Source organism: Malus sylvestris, chromosome 6 (assembly GCF_916048215.2).
Source record: "Malus sylvestris chromosome 6, drMalSylv7.2, whole genome shotgun sequence".
Lineage (NCBI taxonomy): Eukaryota > Viridiplantae > Streptophyta > Magnoliopsida > Rosales > Rosaceae > Malus > Malus sylvestris.
In genome coordinates this window covers 25,870,698-25,890,994 of record NC_062265.1, presented here as the reverse complement: position 1 = coordinate 25,890,994, position 20,297 = coordinate 25,870,698, and the positions used below count along the sequence as shown (strand labels likewise).

The following is a 20,297-nucleotide window of genomic DNA, read 5'->3' as shown; positions in this document are numbered from 1 at the left end:
GATGTTATTAACTCTCTGATGTCTTTCTTCATTCCTTCCCAATAGAATGATCGTGAGATTCTTTTATAGGTTTTAAGAAAACCATCATGGCCTGCAGTTGAGGTTGCATGATGTTCTTCAAAGATTTTTTATTTCCGCGAACTAAAAAGGTTGAGTACAATTCGACCTTTGTCCTTAAGAAACCCGTTATCCACTTGAAACATAAGATTGCCAAGTGGTGCCCTATCTGAGGTATCACTGAGAACTTTTTGTGTTTTTCAATCACCCAATGAAACAAGATTTCAACAAAACAGGGCTGATATCTTTGGTACATTTCGATAGATGTCGAAATTCCAACGAGTAGTCTCGTAGTGTTCCAGTTTACCTTAACTTGACCAAACTTTCAGCTGAGTCCTCAAATTCGGAAGGTCCAAATTCTAGAGAAAAAGACCTTGGTGAAATCCTTCCAATTAGGATAATTGGTAAGACAATTGGCCCACTGAATCCATTGAAGAGCTTCCCCTTCCATGTGGAATGAAGCCATTTTCACCTTCTTGGCATCTTCGATGTGGAAGAAATCGAAGTAATGGTCGGCTTTATAGACCCAACCTAGAGGATCGTCACCTTTAATAAACCTTCAAAAGTCCATTTTCAGAAATGGCGAGCGATTCTGACGACCCAAATTGTGGTGACCACCATGTACTTCGTCTTGCACTTGAGGATTCAACGGTGTTGCCTTCGACGATTCGCCGCCGTAAGAACCGCCTTTGGCTGCCATAGATTACAGCTACACCATGATCATCTCCTGGCTGTTCTTGAACTTAGATTTGAGATCAGCGAGCATGGTTTCCAAAGCCAACACTCGCGATTCCATGGTATTCCAGGGTCAGCGAGGCATACAACAATGAAGGATTGAGAGGAATCGACACTAGCTGATACCAATGTTAATTAATCAAGACAATGTTGGACCATTTGGAATGAGGATTAAGGTTTAGACCACTAATTGTGTGGATTAGGCTTGATGATTATACCTTAATATTAATTAATCAAGACAAGGGCCTTGGGGCCTAAGAATTAAAATTAATCAGATCATTAATTTTAAATTCGAATTAAGTTTTTAATTAAAATTAATTAAAAACATTTTGATTAATAGACACAACTCTTTGTGTAGCTTCAGATACATCCAAAAGGTATTTGAAGAGGTATGAAAGAGCCTATATAACCAGAGTCTCAGTTCCATTGTAGATCATCTCTTCTTCCTCATTCTCTTCCACACAAACTTTCCAGAGAGTAAGCACACAAAGCAATTCGCTAGATTCTATAATCCAGTGCGAGTTGTAGGATTAGGTAGTTATATCCTGGTCGAACAGACGTTGTAGAACCGCAAGCACAAGAGTGGGACGGTAATAGTATTCGAATGAAATAACTTTTGCACTAGCCTCTACCTGTTGTAATCAAGTTAGTACCATTTTAATTCTTGTACTTCTTTCTGTATTTCATTCTGTAGATCAAGTATTTTTAGTTAATGAAGTATTAGAATTTCAAGTTCTGTTATTTATGTTATTTTTATTTATTTCTGAATTGTTCTCCAACAGTTGTTCCTTCAGGAAGGACTCAATCCGATTGTCTTTGTGGTTTACAGGCATGTTCTTGCCATGGATTTGGTTGGACCATTTGCTTATGTGCTTGAAAGGTAAGTATTCTTGCCATTTTTCAGACTTTCTTCTTGTACAAGAAAAAGTGACACTCGGCGATAATGAAGTGCTGGAGATTTTCATGAATGAAATTTCAGTAATCAATCCTGTCCGTAGAGAAAGGCCATGATCATGAAGACAAGTTTGTTATTTCACAGTCGGATCATAAACAACATTGATGTAAGAAACATTGAGTTTTAGCATGACGCAGAAAATCAGTCACTCAAAATCCATATGAACTTGTTGATACATATCAAGAAGAGAAATTGATCTTCTTTTCTTTCAGTGTCATTTCACACAAACCGAACCGATCTTTCTTGTCCTCTCCATATTGGCGGAGATTCTAACAAGTGAACGGGATATATACCTAACTAAATATTGATATATACCTAATTAATATTTCTTTCATTCACATGACACATACATGACAAAGAAATATATATCTTATTGTGCCAATGAAAAGATTGGTTCAATAATTTCTTGACAAAAAAAAAGGGGGATTTTGCAGGAGCATGTCACAAGTAGTTCAATTTTCTCGTAAGGAGAAAGTGGTATATCTGCAATTAAGAAATATAATAACTTTTTACTTATTTATTTATTTTATTTTGTGCGTCTCTCTTTAGTTTTTGGATAGTGCTATCCACACACTCAATTTTACCTCCGACACATTCTTGTTAATTTTTCATCTTTTTCAATTCATTTGATTTGGCAACCACAAATTGAGAGGGGTGTGTAATAAGTAAAATAGTGTTTGGAAAGCACTACCCTTACCTTTTGCTTTATTTTTGTTAGGGGGAAGGAAAATCGGTGGAGATTGAACCCACACTAGAATGCATAAGTATGATTGTTTTCTGCCACTGGTTTGGGGATAAATATATAGTTGGTTCCTTCCTTGTATGATTCCAAAATTGATCTTCATATTTCGACCATCCAAAGACGAAGTCACTGTTCTTTGGTAAACTGATTGTGGATTCCACTAGCTAACGAATGAACTCAAAAGAAGTGGCTGAAGTTGATCCTTCACAGTTATAAAAACCCCATTAAAACTCGAAGCATATTATCTGCATTTCAAATTAGCACAAGAAAAGTTTTATATCCATGGAAGGATGCACTCACTACTTCGCAATGGTACTGGTTCAACTGATATATGGAGGATCAGACGCCCTCACGAAATTATCTGTTTAGGACGGACTCAATCCGGTTGTCTTTGTGGTTTACAGGCATGTTCTTGCCATGGTTTTGATAGGACCATTTGCTTATGTGCTTGAAAGGTAAACATTCTTGCCATTGTCGGACTTTCTTCTTGTACAAGAAACAGCGAAAACTAATTCGATAGCGGATGTGCTGAGCAGGAAGCAGCGGCCTTCGTTCTCATTTTCGGCAGCTGCAAATATTTTTCTGCTCGCATTGGTAGGGCCCACAATCTTGTTGAAATGTCTCACATCGACCGTATCAATGACAAAAGAAGAGTTTAAATACCCTAATCTCACTCCAACTAATACCGAGACCTTTTGTGATAAAACCTCACACTTGACGAATTGTGCAGGTGGTAATTACCAAGTTGGGGATAATATTGGTGTTGTTGGAAGTGGGCCGTATGGCCCGTTTCTCTGATAATTCTACATGGTATCAGAGCCAGGAAGCAAGCCCGTACCGTACTGCCACGTGATGGGGGGGTCCCCTTGGCCCCGCGCGATGATGGTGGGTCCCTTGGCCCCACGTGTAAGGTGAGTCCCCTTGGCTCCACGTGATTGTCAATGTGTGGATCTCCCACGTGTGACATGCTAATTAGGTCCCACGTGAGGGGGCGTATTGAAATGTCCCACCACATCAACCGTATCAATGACAAAAGAAGAGTTTAAATACCCTAATCCTAATGCAACTAATACCGAGACCTTTTGTGATAAAATCTCACACCTGACGGATTATGCAGGAGGTAATAACCAAGTTGGGGACAGTATCGGTGTTGATGGAAGTGGGCCATATGGCCCATTTCTCTGATAATTCTACAAATCTGTCTGAATGTATACTGTGCTGGTTTAGCATACACTTTTGCAACAGCTGCAAGGGCCTTAAGTAATGTTATCCCCACTTTGACGTTTCTGATGGCAGTTCTTCTCGGGTATATTATATGCCTTTCCCTTGATTTCTTCTAAGGTTTCCTGTTCTGTAATTTGCTTACCTTTATTCAGGATGAAGAAACTAAAGATTAGAAGCACTCGAGGCCAAGCGAAGGTGGCTGGTACAATTTTCTGCATCGGCGGTTCTCTTATTTTGACATTCTGGAAAGGAGGATACATGTTGAAAGGTGTCGAAAAGCCACTGATAAATGTTCACAACGCAGAGGAGTATGGCAAGATCAAGCATGTTCAGAAAAACTGGATCAAGGGTTTTGCTCTTATTCTGATTAGCTACATTGCGTGGAGTGAGTGGCTAATCCTCCAGGTGATTAGAAACTCGATTCAAGATGGCTCCGTTACACAAATACTAGCCTCTTGTCACATATGCTCTCTTTCTTAGTTTAATCTTTACTATTTTTTGTATATTTTAATTTTATTTGAAAAAAAAAAGCCTTAATTTATAATTTATAATTTTTTTTTGTTAAAAAAGGTTGCTAACCCTATAGAATTGTAATTGTATTGATTTCAATTGACAATACAAGATACAATATCCTAATGGATAAGATGTTGACCTCATTATTGTAATAATTTCTAATCAAGTGACTTGTTGGACAAATAAACCTAAGCCTCCACGGACTTCCATAATGTAGCCCAACAGAATCCTAACCAGATTCTCCTATACTAACAAAATCCTTCTATGTTGGGGGGAGGGTGTTTTACCTTAATTTGCCCTTGTTTAATAAATTGTTTTTTTTTTTAAGCTGTAAGAGGTGAGGGGTAAGGTCTACCCTTCGCCATTGTCACTAGCCAGCATAATGTGTTTTTTTGCATCGCTGCAATCTTCTTTCCTCGCCCTGTTTTTTGTTAGAAATTCAAGCTCATGGAGACTGGAGTGGAACCTGCAGCTTTTAACCATCGTCTACGTCGTAAGCGTTTTCTTCCATATATAATAAGCTCTATTCAACGACAAACTGTGAAAAACAACAGGACCATATATTTGCTGTTGTGAGACATATTTTCTATAATCTTTGCCATCGTACTTGTTTTATACATCTTTAAAACATAATCCTTAAAGTACTTTTGTCTTCCGTTGTTGGCATAAGATATAATTGGTTCTGTAAAAAGTTCGAGACTTCATCCGACCCTTTTGCAATAGGGAGTTCTGAATACAGCATTAGTCTATTACCTGCAATCATGGTGCATCAGTCATAAGGGACCAGTTTTTCCAGCTATGTTTAGTCCACTTAGTGCCATTGTAGTGGCAGTATTTTCGGCAATTGCTTTCACAGAGTGACTTCACTTTGGCAGGTAAACCGAAGAACACAAATACTTTCTCCCCTTTCTATCTTGCTGCTTTCACATATCGCAATTCCTTCACTGGTGCTACCAGAGTAGTTCTTCCTAGAAATCTGAGCTCTTTTTTTTTGTACAGTTTGATTGGAGCACTTCTCACTATTGTGGGACTTTACTGTGTGCTGTGGGGAAAGAGGAAAGACAGTATTGGTGCTGAACATGGAGAGATTGAAAAAATGACGCTAGGCGATATTAAAGAGCTGGAGATTTCGATGAATGATAATTCAGTAGTCAATCCTGTCACTAGAGAAGAAAGGTTGGATCATCAACAACGGTTGGTGTAAGAAACATTGAGTCTCCATTTATATCTTGTCCAAGGTCAACCCTCGGGTTGTTACATATATATTTCCTCATCTAAGTCTCCATTTAAGAACGCAGTCTTTACATCCATTTGATGTATTTCTATGTTATGGAGTGCAGCTGTAGCAATCAATAGTCTTATTGAAGTAATTCTCGTTACAGGTGAGTATGTATCAAAGAAATCCAAACCATGTTTTTGACGGTATCATTTAGCTACTAAACGAGCCTTATATTTGTCAATTGTACCATATGGTTTTAATTTCTTCTTAAAGATCCATTTGTACCCAATTGGCTTATTGCCAGGGGGCAAATCGACTAATTCCCATGTATGATTTTGCATAATAGAATCTATTTCACTGTTAACTGCATCCTTCCAAAATGGAGCTTCAAGAGTGGACATGGCCTCCTTGAATGATTGAGGTTCGGTTTCAATTAATAAGGTCACAAAATCAGGCCCAAAGTCCTTTAATTTTTGTCCTTTTACTTCTTCTAGGTTCAAGTTCTTCTTCTTCTTGAACTATAGACGAGGATGAACCATCACCATGTTCACTAGGTTTGTCGTTAACATCAGATACATCATCATGTAATCTCTCTTTCAAGAGTTTAGACTTGCCCATTTTATATGGAAATATATCCTCAAAAAATGTTGCATTTATAGATTCTATAATAGTATTGACATGTATATCACTTACTTCGGAATGAAAAACTAAGAATCTATAAGCTGAACTATTAGATGCAAAACCAATAAAAACACAATCTATAGTTTTAGGCCCTAATTTTGTTCTCTTTGGCAAGGGGACTTGTACTTTTGCAAGGCAACCCCATACTTCTAAGCAATTTAAACGTTGGAGTTCTCCTTTCCATAATTCATATGATAACTCCTTTCTCATTTTAGGTGGAATTCGATTCAAAATTTTATTTGCAGTAAGTAAAGCTTCACCCCATAAATTGTGTGGAAGCCCAGAACAATTCAACATAGAATTGATCATGTCTTTAAAAGTCCTATTTTTCCATTCGGCAACACCGTTTTGTTGCAGCATATAGGGGGCTGTTGTTTGATGAATTATGTCATGTGTGGCACAAAATTCAGCAAAGGCATGAGACTCATATTCTCCTCCCCTATCGGACCTTAAGACTTTAATCTTCTTGTTAAGTTGATTTTCAACTTCTACCTTATATGTCTTAAACATATCCAAGGTCTCATCTTTGCTATGAAGTAAATAAACATAACAATACTTACTAAAATCATCTATAAATGTTACATAATAGTTCTTTCCACCACGAGTTGGATATGATCTAAAATCACACAAGCCACTATGAATTAAATCTAACAAATCATTGGATTTTTCATGCATTGATTTAAAGCTTTGACTTGCAAATTTCGATTATGTACAAGTTTCACATTTAACATTATCTAGATAATCAATTTTGGGCAGCAAACCTAAATTATGCATTTTAAAAAGAGAACGAAAATTTACATGTCCTAACTTAGAGTGCCAGAAATTAGACGAATCAACAATATAAGTAGAAGCATTATTTATTTCATTCATAGCATTAGCAAGTACAATTAGTTTGAATAATCCATCAGCAAGGTAAGCCTTCCCTACAAACATTCCCCCTTTAGTTAGTACAAACTTATTGGACTCAAAAACTAGTTTGAATCCTTTATTAATAAGGATAGGACCAGAAACAAGATTCTTCCTTATATCATGGACATGCAGCAAGTCAAGGGGGATTAATTCCTTTCCATAAGTGAATTTTCGAACACATTTCCCTATTCCAGCCACAACAGATGCGGATGCATTTCCCATATACAGCTGCTCGTTTCCCTCGATTTTCTGGTACAAAGAGAATATATTTATGTCACCACATACATGGCGAGTTGCACCAGTATATATCCACCAATTAGCATGGTCAAATACAAGGTTGATTTCCAAAATCATTGCAGCCAGGGCATCCACATTGTTTTCAATTAGGTTTGTGCGGTTGTTGTTGCCTTGATATCCAAGACCTTGATCCCTTCGATGGTGACATTTTTGAGCCATATGGCCTTGTTTTCCACAAACCTAGAAACTTCCCTTAATTTTCTTGAAGTCTTCACCTTTCACACCAGGGACAATGTGCTTTTCCTTTTTGTTAATTTTCTGAAATTTCGGCCTTTGCTTTGATGAACTTCCTTCAACAATATTCGCCTTAGCTTCCATACTCGAAACCAGGCCCTTCTTATTCTTTCTGTTATCTTCCTCTATTCTCAGCCTAACAATGAGATCCTCAAGGGTCATCTCCTTACGTTTGTGCTTGAGATAATTCTTGAACTCTTTCCAAGAAAGTGGCAGTTTTTCTATAACGAACGCCACTTGGAAATACTCATTGATCATCATCCCTTCAACATGAATGTCATGGATGATTTTGGAGATCTTCAGTTTGAGAGACAACGGACTTGGAATCCACCATTTTGTAGTCCAAAAATTTGCCCACGACAAATTTCTTTGAACCAACATCCTCGGTTTTATATTTTTTTCTCAAGTGATTCCTAAAGTTCCATGGTTGTTTTGCATACCACTTAGACATCATACAACTAATCATCTAATGCATTGAGAATATAGTTTCTACAGAGGAAATCATTATGATTCCAGTCATCTATAGCTGTTAAAGTTTCTGCAGAAAAAATATTTTCTCCATCTGCAGTAGGTACAGTCTCGCGCAGAACATTAGCCAAAATCAAGGTTGTCAAATAAAACAGCATTTTCTGCTGCCATCTTTTGAAGTCTCCGCCCTTAAACTTCTCAGGCTTTTCAGAATAAGGTTTAGTTCCTGATTGTTCTATATTGTTCAAAGATTGTTGGAGAACAATTCAAAAATAAATAAAAATAACAGAACTTGAAATTCTAATACTTTATTAACTAAATATATTTGCTACACATAATGAAATTACAGAAACAAATACAAGAATTAAAATGGTACTAACTTGATTACAACAGGTAGAGGCTAGCGCAAAAGTTATGTCCTTTGAACAGTATTTCCGTCCCACTTTTGTGCTTGTGGTTCTACATCGTCTACTCAACTAGGATACAACTACCTAATTCTACAACCCGCACTGAATTATAGAATTCTAGCAAATTGTTTTGTGTGTTTACTCTCTTTGAATGTTTGTATGGAAGAGAAGGAAGAAGAAAAGATGATTTTCGATAGACCTGAGGATTCCAATTATATAGGCTCTTTCATACCTCTTCAAATACCTTTTGGATGTATCTGAAGCTATACAACTCTGTCCAAAGAGTTGTGTCTATTAATCAAAACTTTTTTAATTAATAGTAATTAAAAACTTAATTCGAAATTAAAACTAATTGATTAGATTAATATTAATTAAAACTCTTTCTCAAGGCCCTTATCTTGATTAATTAATATTAATTTATATTAATATTATGGTATAATCCTCAAGCCTAATCCACACAATTAGTGGCCCAAGCCTCAACCCCCAGTCCAAATGGTCCAACACCTAATCACTAATAAAGGAGACTAAAGTAATATAAAGATCTCAAGTTTCCTTGAGTTCCCCGATGTGGGACTTAAAGGAGCTCAAAACTCCAACAAGTATGACGCGGAGAATCAATCATTCAAAATCCATATGAAGCATAATATTTACCCTAATTACACATACTCAAACAAGTAACAAATCTCTCTTATTACATACAATAGTCAACTCACTGACACTCCCCCTTAAGTTGGTACACAAATGTCGTTGATGCCCAACTTGTAGAGTGAGTTGTAGAAGGCTTGACTCGCAACGGCCTTGGTAAGAATATCTCCACCTCCATGTGTTTAATCCCGTCATGTTGGATTGTGAAAGTTTTAGGATGGGTACTAATTTAACCTAGAGGGGGTGAATAGGTTCCAATTTAAAAATCCAATACAATTTTCAATTTAATTTTCAGTTCTCAAATTAAATTCACATTCACATCACATATCAAACTATCATACTCATATGCAATTAAAACGATAAATAAAAAGTGCACACATGATGTAGGATTTAACGAGGCAAAACCCACCACTGGGAAAATCCTCGGGCTCCCAAGCCAGGACAAACACTAAGAGAATTAAGTACAGAACGACTTACAAAACTCATCAACTAGACACGCATACTAGTAGGCAGTTTTGTCTCCGCGCTTTGCTACTCTATCTCTCTTCAGTCTTCGAGTTGAAGTGGCACAACACTAACGCGATCGTCTATCACCTTTTCCTCGAACTTTGCAAGATACTAACTCGATCATGCAGAATGTTTATATGATGAAGTGTTTATTTGAAAAACAATCAATTACGAAAATCACAAGGCACATTTTCATAATTGACATTCAATTAAAACCTTAAATGAAAACAGCATGAAAGTAATATTTCTCTTTAAAAACGCATGCTGTTGAAACCACAAGATAGCATAATAAAAATAATTCTTTCTGCAAAAAAAAAAAAAAAAAAACAAAGCTACTGCCTTTTGATGTTTTTATCTAAGAAACCAATATTCATGCATATGCGGCAGCAGCATGGACAACCTTAAATTGATCTAATGCATGCTGCAAACATCAAAACATATTTTGATGCACTCTATTAATCTAGCGGCAGCACTTTGCAAACCCTAATGTAATCTCATATATATATAGGTTGCAGTAGGAGACTTCAACATGACTTAAAACTCTAAATAGATGATATCAAGATAAAAACAAAACCATTTGAATTTATCCTCATTTTAAATGCATAGCATCTGACTCCAAATAAATCTTATATTAATAAGTAGGCCTTTAATTAATCTAAACGTACTCATAGCAAATTAATTAATATGTAAAGCCCATATCTCCATTGTTAAACTTCAAAGCTAAACAACCAATTGAACATAAACCTATATCATGTGAATGCATATGCATGCCAAACTTACTTGAGTGGATGTCTCTGAAACGCTTGCCATTTTGTGATCGAGAGCACATGAGACAAACTTAGACTAAAATAATTACAACTGAAAACAAGCACTAGTCTAAGACTACAGACTCAGGCGTTTTGTTTAGGAATAGCCAATTTTACCCTAATAGATTGGATTATAAGAAATATTAATAGTGGCTTTATTATTACAAAAGATATCTGATGCAGGCGTTGGTAGGTACCCAAGCTCAATAAGTAACCTCCAAAGCCATAATAACTCACATACCCCTTTCGCCATACCTCTGTAGTCCGCTTATGCGCTTGACAACGCCACTACCTTCTGTTTTTTACTCCGCCAGGTTACTAGTTTACCTCCCACAAATGGTAAAGTATCCCGAAGGAGACAGCCGATCACTAAATCTCCAGCCCAATCAGCATCAAAATATCCATTCACTTAAAGGTGTCCATTCTAAGAAAACATGATGCCTCAACTTCGTGCCAACTTCAGGTAGCGGAGAATTCATCCAACTACACTCATGTGTTCCTCACTCAGAGAGTGCATAAATTGGCTGACAATACTTACGGCAAGTTTGTCTCATGTGTGATAGGTAGATTAAGCGTGTCCAACCAACCTTTGATAGCATTTGTTGGAATTTGATCAGGATACACGGTTCTGCCAACAAATCCAAGACATTTTTTTTTATGAGACAAAAATATGCCTCGTTTCGATTGAGCCACTTCTATATCCAAAAAATATTTTAAGTCCTCCAAGATCTTTCATTTCGAACTCAGTCGCATATTCTTTCAACCTTGAAATTTCTTCCACATCGTCACTCGTCACAATCATACAATCCACATAAATAATCAGTGCTATCAACTACCCATTCGATGTTTTATGAACAATGTATAATCGGAGTTGCTCTGTTTGAACCCATATTTTCTCATGATCGTCCGAAACCTTCCAAACCATGCCCGAGGTGATTGTTTCAATCCATATAAGGCGCCATCGAAGTTGCAACTATTCATGAATTTGATCTTCATTGCAATTTTGCAACTAACAATCTAAAAGTATTCATCAATAGAAAATGCTCAATTGCACTAGTTTTCAAAAGACCAATCCAGTTTTTTATGTAGATAATTCAACGACCATTTCGTCTCGTCACACCTTCATTTTGTTGGAATAACTTCCGCGTTCAAAATCTCACGGTGTTGTTAATCTTTTATACTTTTTCTACAAGAGCGATAATCGAGGAGGGAGATTCGAATACAAAATTCCAGGTGCAAGATACTACACTATTAGATGCATAATTTACAAACCTCTTACAAGAAGATGCAGTTACCAAATAGCCCATGAACTTGTAGGTCACTTTCAATTTGTTCGTTGAATAATTTTTTCGGAAAAATTGGGACTTAAACCATTAAAATTAGTCAATCTCCCCTATCATATTTGATACAAAACAATGATAAAAAAAAGGGGTTTATCAGTCCCAGGATGGGACGCTATCGTTCTACTCATTCACTTCACCAACAGGTTGTGTAATCCATTCTATAATCCTTGAGATTGATGGTAACACATATTGAATTCAGTCATGCTAGAATTAAAACAACACCGCCATCAACATTATTTCAACGATCCAATCTGTCAACCTAAATTATACAAGCAAATGTAATCACTGCTTTACCAAGTCCAACGGAAAAGAGAACGAAACTGAGAGAATAGTCTTTTCAAAACTACCATAGATTAGTGAAAAGCCATTGATAGCAACACGAGTACGAAAGGGAAAAGTTGATTCACACAGCAAAAGGGAGAACTGAAATTGCGCTGGAACACACTAAGCAAGGGTTCCAAACCGAAAGTGAAGGCTTGGACAGAGTCACAAACCTATTTCTTTTGCTTCTTCCGCTTGATGGAAGGCTTCCTATGTTGCAGCCTTACTGCTGATGATTCTCTAAATTGAGTAACTTCAGCGTCTTCGGGCAGTGTGCATAACAAGAATTTTTTGGTCGAACCAACTTGGTTGGGGAACAGCTTCAGCATCTTCCTTCCCCTCATCCATTTGAGCATTATCTTCATGTGTGTTTTGCTCATCAATCCATTGACACCAAATTCCTGAATTTTGCAAATAAAACCCTTTTTCAGAAACATGAACTTATGGAAATTCAGACAATTATCTTTATATTCCACACTTATTCTTTAATCTTGAATAAAGGGTGACCCCAAGCCAACAAGGCTCCCCATTTTGCGAGGGTCGGGGGGGGGGGGGGGGGGGGGGGGGGGTGATCGTACGCAAGTTACCCTAGCTTTGCAAAGAGGTTGTTTCCACTACATTCTTTTATCTTGAATAAGGAAAGAAATATATGTCCTTTTCTTTTTGCTGGAGGGGTGATAACAAGAAAAGCCACTGAAAACTTGAAATGAAAGGAATGCATAAAACATGTTTCCTGGTACCTCTTACAGTGTAAACCGCCTCAGTTTGATAAGGAACAGTTATCAGAAAACAAAATCTAGATATGGTTGCTTTCTAATTCTATCACCAGAATAGTAGCATTCAAAACATCGTAAATGATTTATACATACAAAATGACCAGTTATGCATCAGATTTCTCACATTTTAAAACTCAGTCTAAGGCAAGAGGTAAACCAGAAAAGTTTTGTGAACTACTACAAGAACATGTATGCATAAGGACGAAATCAAAAGTCACTGCACTGTAATACTATCATTGCTGTATCACAAATACCAAAAAGTTAAACGTAAAATCTAGGAGCATGATAAATCTCAACATAGGTTTTATCATTTCTAATAGAATATCTCAAGTTTAAAAGCTTTAAGTGGTGAATTAATATTTGGTATAGCATCATAAAAACGGGGACCCTGTGTTTTATGTTCTGAAGCTTACACCCCCTGTGGTTTCAGCAGTTCTATTTATATTCTTAAATGCCAGTATGAACATAAACCGTTCAAGTTACTTCTAAAATGGCAGCTTCACCTTACAAACTGAAATTTTTACCCGGTTTTGGTAGAAACTTCACCTTATAAAGCCCTCAATCTCCTATCCCCTTAAAACTGTTGAATAGAAATTTAAAAAGTTCATATTATGATGAACAGATAGATAACCATCCTCCTATGCTACCGCGCACAACAAGATGCATGGCAGACTTCAAACTTCAATGCCCACAACAGTCACACTAACTAGCAAGTATAGCCAGCCAATGATACAACTAAGTAACGGAAAGTGTGACCAGTACTGTCTCATTATTGCAATTCAAGTTATCCTAATCTAACCAGTGGCAAGTAAGCCTACTCCTTGCTGCATTAACATAGCTATATGAAGCACTTGAAGCTAGATTACATGACTCTAAACACCAAATACACAAACTGAAATCCGGTTTTTCGACATACCCCCAATTGATAAAATGTCATCGCAAAACTAGGCATAGCGATTACAATGAAAATGCCCGAATGGGAAGAGTAAATTTTTCAGCTTTATCAAATTCATATATATGAAAAGAAAAAAAAAAGGGAAAAAAAAAAAAAGCAGCTCTTCACAGAAAGGGTGATAAACCTTAGCCTGAACCCAAGTATTGGGGATGGTGAGAGGTCCATGCTGTTTGACGACATCGTATAGATCACGAGCGATAGAATTAGCCTCAGGGAAGCTCACTTTTGGATTGATTTTCCTCAGATTCTCCGCGCGGCTCCGGGAGAAATGCCTTACAAACGCCGCGGCGGTTGTAATCAGACCACTTCCGGTCGAAGTGGAAGCCCTAAACGCGCCGCCGGCGAACCACATCTTCCGATTCGACGAATTCCCGACGCAATCGCTCCTTTTTCGTCAGTTCGTCTTCTCAGATTGGAAACTGGAATTAGATCAGGGGTTTAGCGGAAGCTAAAAACCCTCTTGCATCAGGAACGGAGCACGTGAGAAACACGTGCATTTGTAGTTCGAATTTTTTATGTCGTTTAAGACTGCTGTCGTTTTTTGGGTACACTCGTTTCCCTATTTCTAGCTCATGGATATTTTTTAGTACATCGAAATTTTTACATTAAGAGGAGGAAAAGTTTGGTTAAGTCACATAATGAGCAGCCTAATTTGGTATTGAAGTTGTCATCTACGAGATTCGAACCTAAGACCTCTCACTTTCAAATGAAGAAGAATACTATCAAACCGTAATACTGAGTGGCAACTTATAAATTTAATAAAAGGGAAATTTTAAAGAATAATAAAGAGACATACGAAGAAAAGGGTTATAACTTATAAATTAGGGTACCCTATAAGTTACTAGTCTCTTTGCACAATGTTACGTGCATGCGAGAAATTTTTTTTTAATCACATACGTTATGCATTCTTAAAGATGTTTTGTAGTAATTGTTTTTCATTGTAATAGTCCTGGTATATTTTAATGTATTGTGCAAGAGAGAGACTTTGTTTTGACCATGCACGTCATAAAAATTGTCATTTTTGTGTGTTTACTTTACCGAGTTATATGTTATTCATGTAATTGTCAAACAACATGAGATTTTAGATGCAAGTTCCTACCTAAAGTTCCTGAAAGATAATATGTAGATGTGAATAAAAAAAAATAGTAGATGAAACATTAGTAGCACAACACAAAATAATTTACAATATCCGGAACACACATAATGTGTACATGTTTTTTTTTTTTTTTTTTTTTTGAAAAGAAAGTACATATTGACATCAACACTGCAATTCCACCCAATGATTGATGCCTCCAGTTTTCATTGCTTTTAAAAAAAAAAAAATAGCAACGACAGAAATTCATTTCAGAAAAACAGCAAGGTTGTGGGAACATTACAACCACAAACAAAAGGATTCAAAACATCCCTCACTCAAAACAGCCTTAAGTCTCAATTACAAAGAGGTCCACCAGAAAATCAGGCGGTTCCTCAAACCATGACCGAGAAATCGTCTCACGCAGCGCAACCTTTGCAAGACGGTGAGCCATTTAATTAGCCTGACGACGAACATGAGCAGAAGCAGCTCCAGTGATCCTTGATATGAAAGCTTTGCCATCTTCGATGGCAAGCCCAATGAAGGACATGTCAGTCGAATGATTCAGCAACGCAGTTTGGGGAGTATAGACATCGAGAGCAAGCCCGGAACACTGAGCATGGTGAAACTCAGATAACCAGCTCATTGCTCGAGATGAGGTCAGGCCAGGGTTGTCCACTCGCCCGTTCCAGTGCATAAAGTTCCTAGCCCCCCAAATCGCCCACCAAATAATGAGAAAAATATCAAAATATCAGGTTGCTTCAGGGAGGAGGCAAGCAGCAGGGCCCAATCATCCATGGCAGTGACTCCGTGCCCTTTTGGTGGAGACCCCAAGGGAGAGCCATCCAAACACAGGCAGCGAAGGGGCAGTCACGTATCAAGTGTAATGCAGATTCTCCCCTCGCACCGCATAGAACACAGCCATCATCAACCTTCAGATGACGCTTGATCAAATTTGCACGGGTAGGAATTATATTCCGGCAAATCCTCCAAGCGCACACCTTGACATTTGGAGGGACACAAGCCGCCCAAATGCGCTTCCAAAGAGGCCCCAAAGGGTTAGATTCCGAGGAAGACGCAGCAGTCCGGGAGTGACTAAGCACCCACTCCAACGCCACATGGTATCCACTTTTAACTGAGAATTCTCCTTTTTTTTTTTTTGGGAACTTTAACCAAAAGTACCCGATACTGTTCACTTTAACGAAAAACCACATTTTTACACTAAAAAGTCAATCATGGTACTATTCACTTTACCCTTTATTTTGTCCTTATCATTAAAACTCAAAGTTTTCAAACCCTTTTCATTAGTTTTCCTTTATTTTTTTTATCAAAATGCCAAATCAAACAGTCATTTGGTTTCCGAATACTCAGGGGGATTGAGCACACTTTGTTAGTTCCCACAGGTTTTGGAGAGAAAACCCGAAGGGAGGAAGGCTGGGGGATCCAACGGTCTTCCCAAATACGGATTCCTTCCCCCGACCCCACCTGCCATCTGGACCCGCAAGTCAGCACCACTCTTGCTGCACAGATACTGTGCCAACAAAAGGAAGCCCCCACTTTCACCGTGGCATCCAAAAACATAGAGTTGGGGTAGTACTTGGCTTGCAAAAGTCGAGCGACAAGCGAAGTAGGCTCTTGTAAAATGCGCCAGATCTGTTTAGCAAGAAGAGCCAAGTTGAAAGCATACATATTCTGAAAACCCAACCCACCATCACACTTAGTTGAGCACAACCGTTCCCAACTGAGCCAATGAATCTTCCGCTCATCATCCGACCCTCCCCACCAAAATCTAGCAACCATCTTATTCAAATCATCGCAGAAAAACCTAGGCAAGAGGAAGCAATTCATGACATATAGTGGGATAGCTTGGGCAACTACTTTGACAAGTAGCTCATGGCCAACAGCACTTAAAAGCTTCATCTTCCAACTTAAAAGCCTTTTCCACAGTCTTTCTTTGATATAAGCAAAGCATTGACCTCGATTCTTCCTAACAAAAGTGGGCATGCCAAGATACTTATCATGACGATCCACTCGGATAACCCCCAACCCCAAAGCCAGTGCATCCTGTTAAGGTCTCTTGACATTCTTACTAAAGCAGATAGAAGTCTTAGCCAGGTTAACTGCCTGACTCGATGCCCGTTCGTAATCATGCAAGATAGCCCGTATGCGATTGCAATCCTTCAGAGTTGCCCGAGTAAAAATCAAGCAATCGTCAACAAATAAAAGGTGGGTGATAGGTGGAGCCCCTCTGCAAATTGTGACACCTCTTAGCCACCCCTCACGTTCTTGCCTAGCAATAAGAGCTGACAAACCTTCTGCACACAGCAGGAAGAGGAAAGGGGAAAAGGGATCTCCTTGTCGGAGCCCACGGGTCGGATGAAGGTAGCCACGAGGGGAGCCGTTCACCATAACAAAGTAGGTGACCGAGGTAACGCAAGTCATGATGAGATCAGTCCACCGAAGCGAAAAACCGAGTCTCAGTACACTTCGAAGATAGCTCCACTCAATCCTATCGTAGGCCTTGCTTGTGTCAAGCTTGAGCGACATGAAACCCTTCTTTCCCCTCCTCCGGCGGCTCAAGCAATTCGCCTCTTCGTTGGCCATAATAACATTATCAGAGATGAGACGCCCAGGGACGAAAGCACTCTGACAGTGAGAAATAAGATTTGGTATAATGCGCTGAAGCCGATTCGTGAGGCCCTTGGCTCCAATCTTTGTACAGGAAATTGTTTAGGCTAATTGGACGCAATTGCGACATCTCCAGTTTTCATTGCTAATCTTCAAAGGATAGTGAAAAATTAAAAATCTGTAAAAGTTAGTTAATTGACCAGTGAGAAATGTATACTGAAAGTTATTACCTATTACAAGTCACCAAGATTGGCTGGATTGAAGCAAGACTTTTTTTGTATACTACATTTCGTGTAAAACACCTTGTTCACCAACTACAGAGCCACTTTTTACTAGCACATTTGTCGTTGACTTTGAGACCCTCGATAAAGCCACAAGTAATTGTCCATGACTAAAAACGGGATCTGGAAGGTAAATACCTATATGAAACAAAAATGTGAAAGTCACTACTTTAAGAAAAATAGCACAAGCTATTATGAGGATCATGGATAGAGTGAAATTCCTCATAGCATTTCCGGGCCCAGAAGAGATGAATAATCCTGGTTTACCACCAGTTGTCCCCATTTAAAAAAATAAAAAATAAAAAATAAAAAATAAACCCAAACTATTATGAGAATCACTAAAGATACAAATAATGTACTAAATAAAAGGATGTGCTATCCATACATCTCATTTTACTTCTCACACTCCCCTTGATAATTTTTGTCCGTTAATCTTCTTCAATTCATCCGATCTAACGGTCAAAAATTAAAAAGGTGTGTAAAAAGTAAACTAGGATGTGTGGACATCACACCCCTAAATAAATATTCATCGTTTTTCTTGTTTATCTTTTAACATTTTTCATCGTGGCAAACTTAAGGGTTTTAAAATGAGGACTAGAATTTCCTCCATGTCTAATCATGTTTTATTCCTCATAAAATAAAATAAAAATGAATGCTAGCTATTTTTCTCATATTCCTCTTTCGACTAAAGAATTACCTGGTACTGGTAGTAAATAGCCTAATAGGGTAGCGAGACGCGTCGTGCCAATAGGAGACCCAAACACTTTTCCTACCCCTCGCTGGGAGATCGTTACCTCCCGCCATAATTTGAATTGGCGTCCCACCGAGTTAACTATTCCAAAATCAATTAGGAGAGCCGCCACGCTAAGTCCGAGATGGACGTCACGCTCTCCCGCGCCGATCTCTTGTCCGATCAAGAAAGTGACTTCAAATTTGAATCCGAAGCACGTGATTGCGGACGCTCTTTGTCTATGAACGTTGTAGAGAAAAAGCACTTATTTGCCATCGGACCCGTTTTGGCTCATTTTAAGGCGGCTCAGGCCTCAAGTCACTCGGGTGCGGTGGGCCTGGTGATGAAGAAGACTCAGAAACGATGCCCTGCCGAGACGGAGATGCCTTGTGTGTGTGTGCCATGAGTCCTGACTCGCGACTAAGAATTATAAATCGGACCTTGCAAGGGCGAGGCTAAGGCACGGTTTGGAAAATACCAAAACGACGTGCACTTCTTGTCAAGTGCATCGAAAAGTGGCTACAAACCAGTGCGACTTGTCGTTGTCTATTGGGCCGGTTTCCACGCCGCCATCGTTTGATCACTTGCTTTTTGAGTAATCAGATATTTTTTTTGTCAAACAATAGATTTTGTTAAATTAGATGTTAAGCTAGCCACCTATGGATTTTAAATTCACGGCGTCATGCAAGAGCTCAATACTTTTTCATCACTGTAATAAAGAGCTCAATACGTTTCCATCAATCAAACTGATATTTACAAGTTTTGTAGGGTTTAATTGATATCAGGTTGTGTTTTTATCAATCCTTTTTCTCTTAGTTGTAAATCACAATTCAACACACATACAACTAGGGGTGGTTCGGTATGAGATCCCATACCAAAACACTTGTCCTGATTCCCAAACCGAAATTTTCGGGAATCCCAATTTTCGGGAATCCCAAAATAGTTTCGGGATTTCGGGACAAATCGGGAATCCCGAAATGCTTTTGGGCTTTTGGGCTTTTGGGCTTTTAGACTAAAATTTGACATATTATGCTTTTAGGCCCAATCTGCCAATTTATTTATACAAATCTGCCAATCAAATGACAAGGCTTGTTTCTACTAATCTCTACTTAATATTAATACTAACACTTAGTTTTCATTTCGATGCAGAGAGTGATGGATCAACTGCAAAATAGTGAAAGAAAACTAAGAAGCTCAAAACTGTACACAAAAAACAAAATCAAGCAAAACGAAGAAGCTCAAAACTGAACATTGCAAAGTAAACGCCAGAAACTGAGCACAGAAACTGAGCAAGCATGCCAAGAATCAAAGCAAACCCCACAAGAGTCAAGAAATGATAATTGAGCCATTCGAAGAGTACCCAGACAAGTTCTGTGCACAAATTTGACAATATGGCTAGCAAATAGCAAGCAAACAACAAATAATTAACAAGAACTAGTAACAGCGAGCAGAATCATAAGGTCTGATTAGCTCACCTTCATCAAGCACAATTCCGACGTTCAATCCCTTGAAAACATCAGATTCAGCCAGCTTCTCAGCACCGTCGTGTCCCCCAATCTCCTCATCAGGAACATATGACAAATAAACAGACCTTTTGGGCTTAAACCCAGAAGCCTTGAGCCGTCGAATCGCCTCCAAGTACTGAATCCCGACGCACTTCATGTCCTGGGACCCCCTGGCGTAAACGTCGCCGTTCGAGTCCAAGTTGGCCGAGAAAGGGGGGGTGTGCCCACTTGTCGTGCTCGGCCGGAACGACGTCGGTGTGGGAATTGAGAAGAACAGAGGAGAGAGA

General features: G+C 38.5%; 2 protein-coding genes across 3 annotated transcripts; one reads left to right on the top strand and one right to left on the bottom strand.

Annotated features, from left to right (window-relative positions):
• Window positions 1-2,043: 2,043 nt before the first annotated feature.
• Window positions 2,044-4,890, top strand: LOC126626553 (WAT1-related protein At5g64700-like). Of its 2 annotated transcripts, XM_050295912.1 has the most exons (4): window positions 2,044-3,083; window positions 3,220-3,795; window positions 3,866-4,118; window positions 4,662-4,890. In XM_050295912.1, exons 2-4 carry the CDS (start codon window positions 3,779-3,781, stop codon window positions 4,800-4,802), a joined length of 411 nt encoding a protein of 136 aa, XP_050151869.1. In that variant the 5' UTR covers window positions 2,044-3,083; window positions 3,220-3,778; the 3' UTR covers window positions 4,803-4,890. The 2 variants fall into 2 exon arrangements, with proteins under 2 accessions (XP_050151869.1, XP_050151868.1); XM_050295911.1 differs by having other exon boundaries at window positions 2,044-3,795.
• Window positions 4,891-11,952: 7,062 nt separating this feature from the next.
• On the bottom strand, window positions 11,953-14,234 carry LOC126626551 (uncharacterized). The gene is made up of 2 exons (XM_050295909.1): window positions 13,919-14,234; window positions 11,953-12,464 (listed from the first exon to the last, which is right to left on the bottom strand). The coding sequence occupies exons 1-2, from the start codon at window positions 14,144-14,146 to the stop codon at window positions 12,237-12,239; spliced, it is 456 nt and encodes a 151-aa protein (XP_050151866.1). The 5' UTR covers window positions 14,147-14,234; the 3' UTR covers window positions 11,953-12,236.
• Window positions 14,235-20,297: the final 6,063 nt, after the last annotated feature.

Bases quoted from the DNA above. Each gene is read 5' to 3' on its own strand.
- LOC126626551 (XM_050295909.1), bottom strand. From the start codon at position 14,146: ATGTGGTTCGCCGGCGGCGCGTTTAGGGCTTCCACTTCGACCGGAAGT. The intron at 12,465-13,918 runs GTTTATCACCCT...TGCAAAATTCAG, and splicing joins ATACTTGGGTTCAGGCTAAG to GAATTTGGTGTCAATGGATT.
- LOC126626553 (XM_050295912.1), top strand. The intron at 4,119-4,661 runs GTGATTAGAAAC...GTTTTTTGTTAG, and splicing joins GTGAGTGGCTAATCCTCCAG to AAATTCAAGCTCATGGAGAC.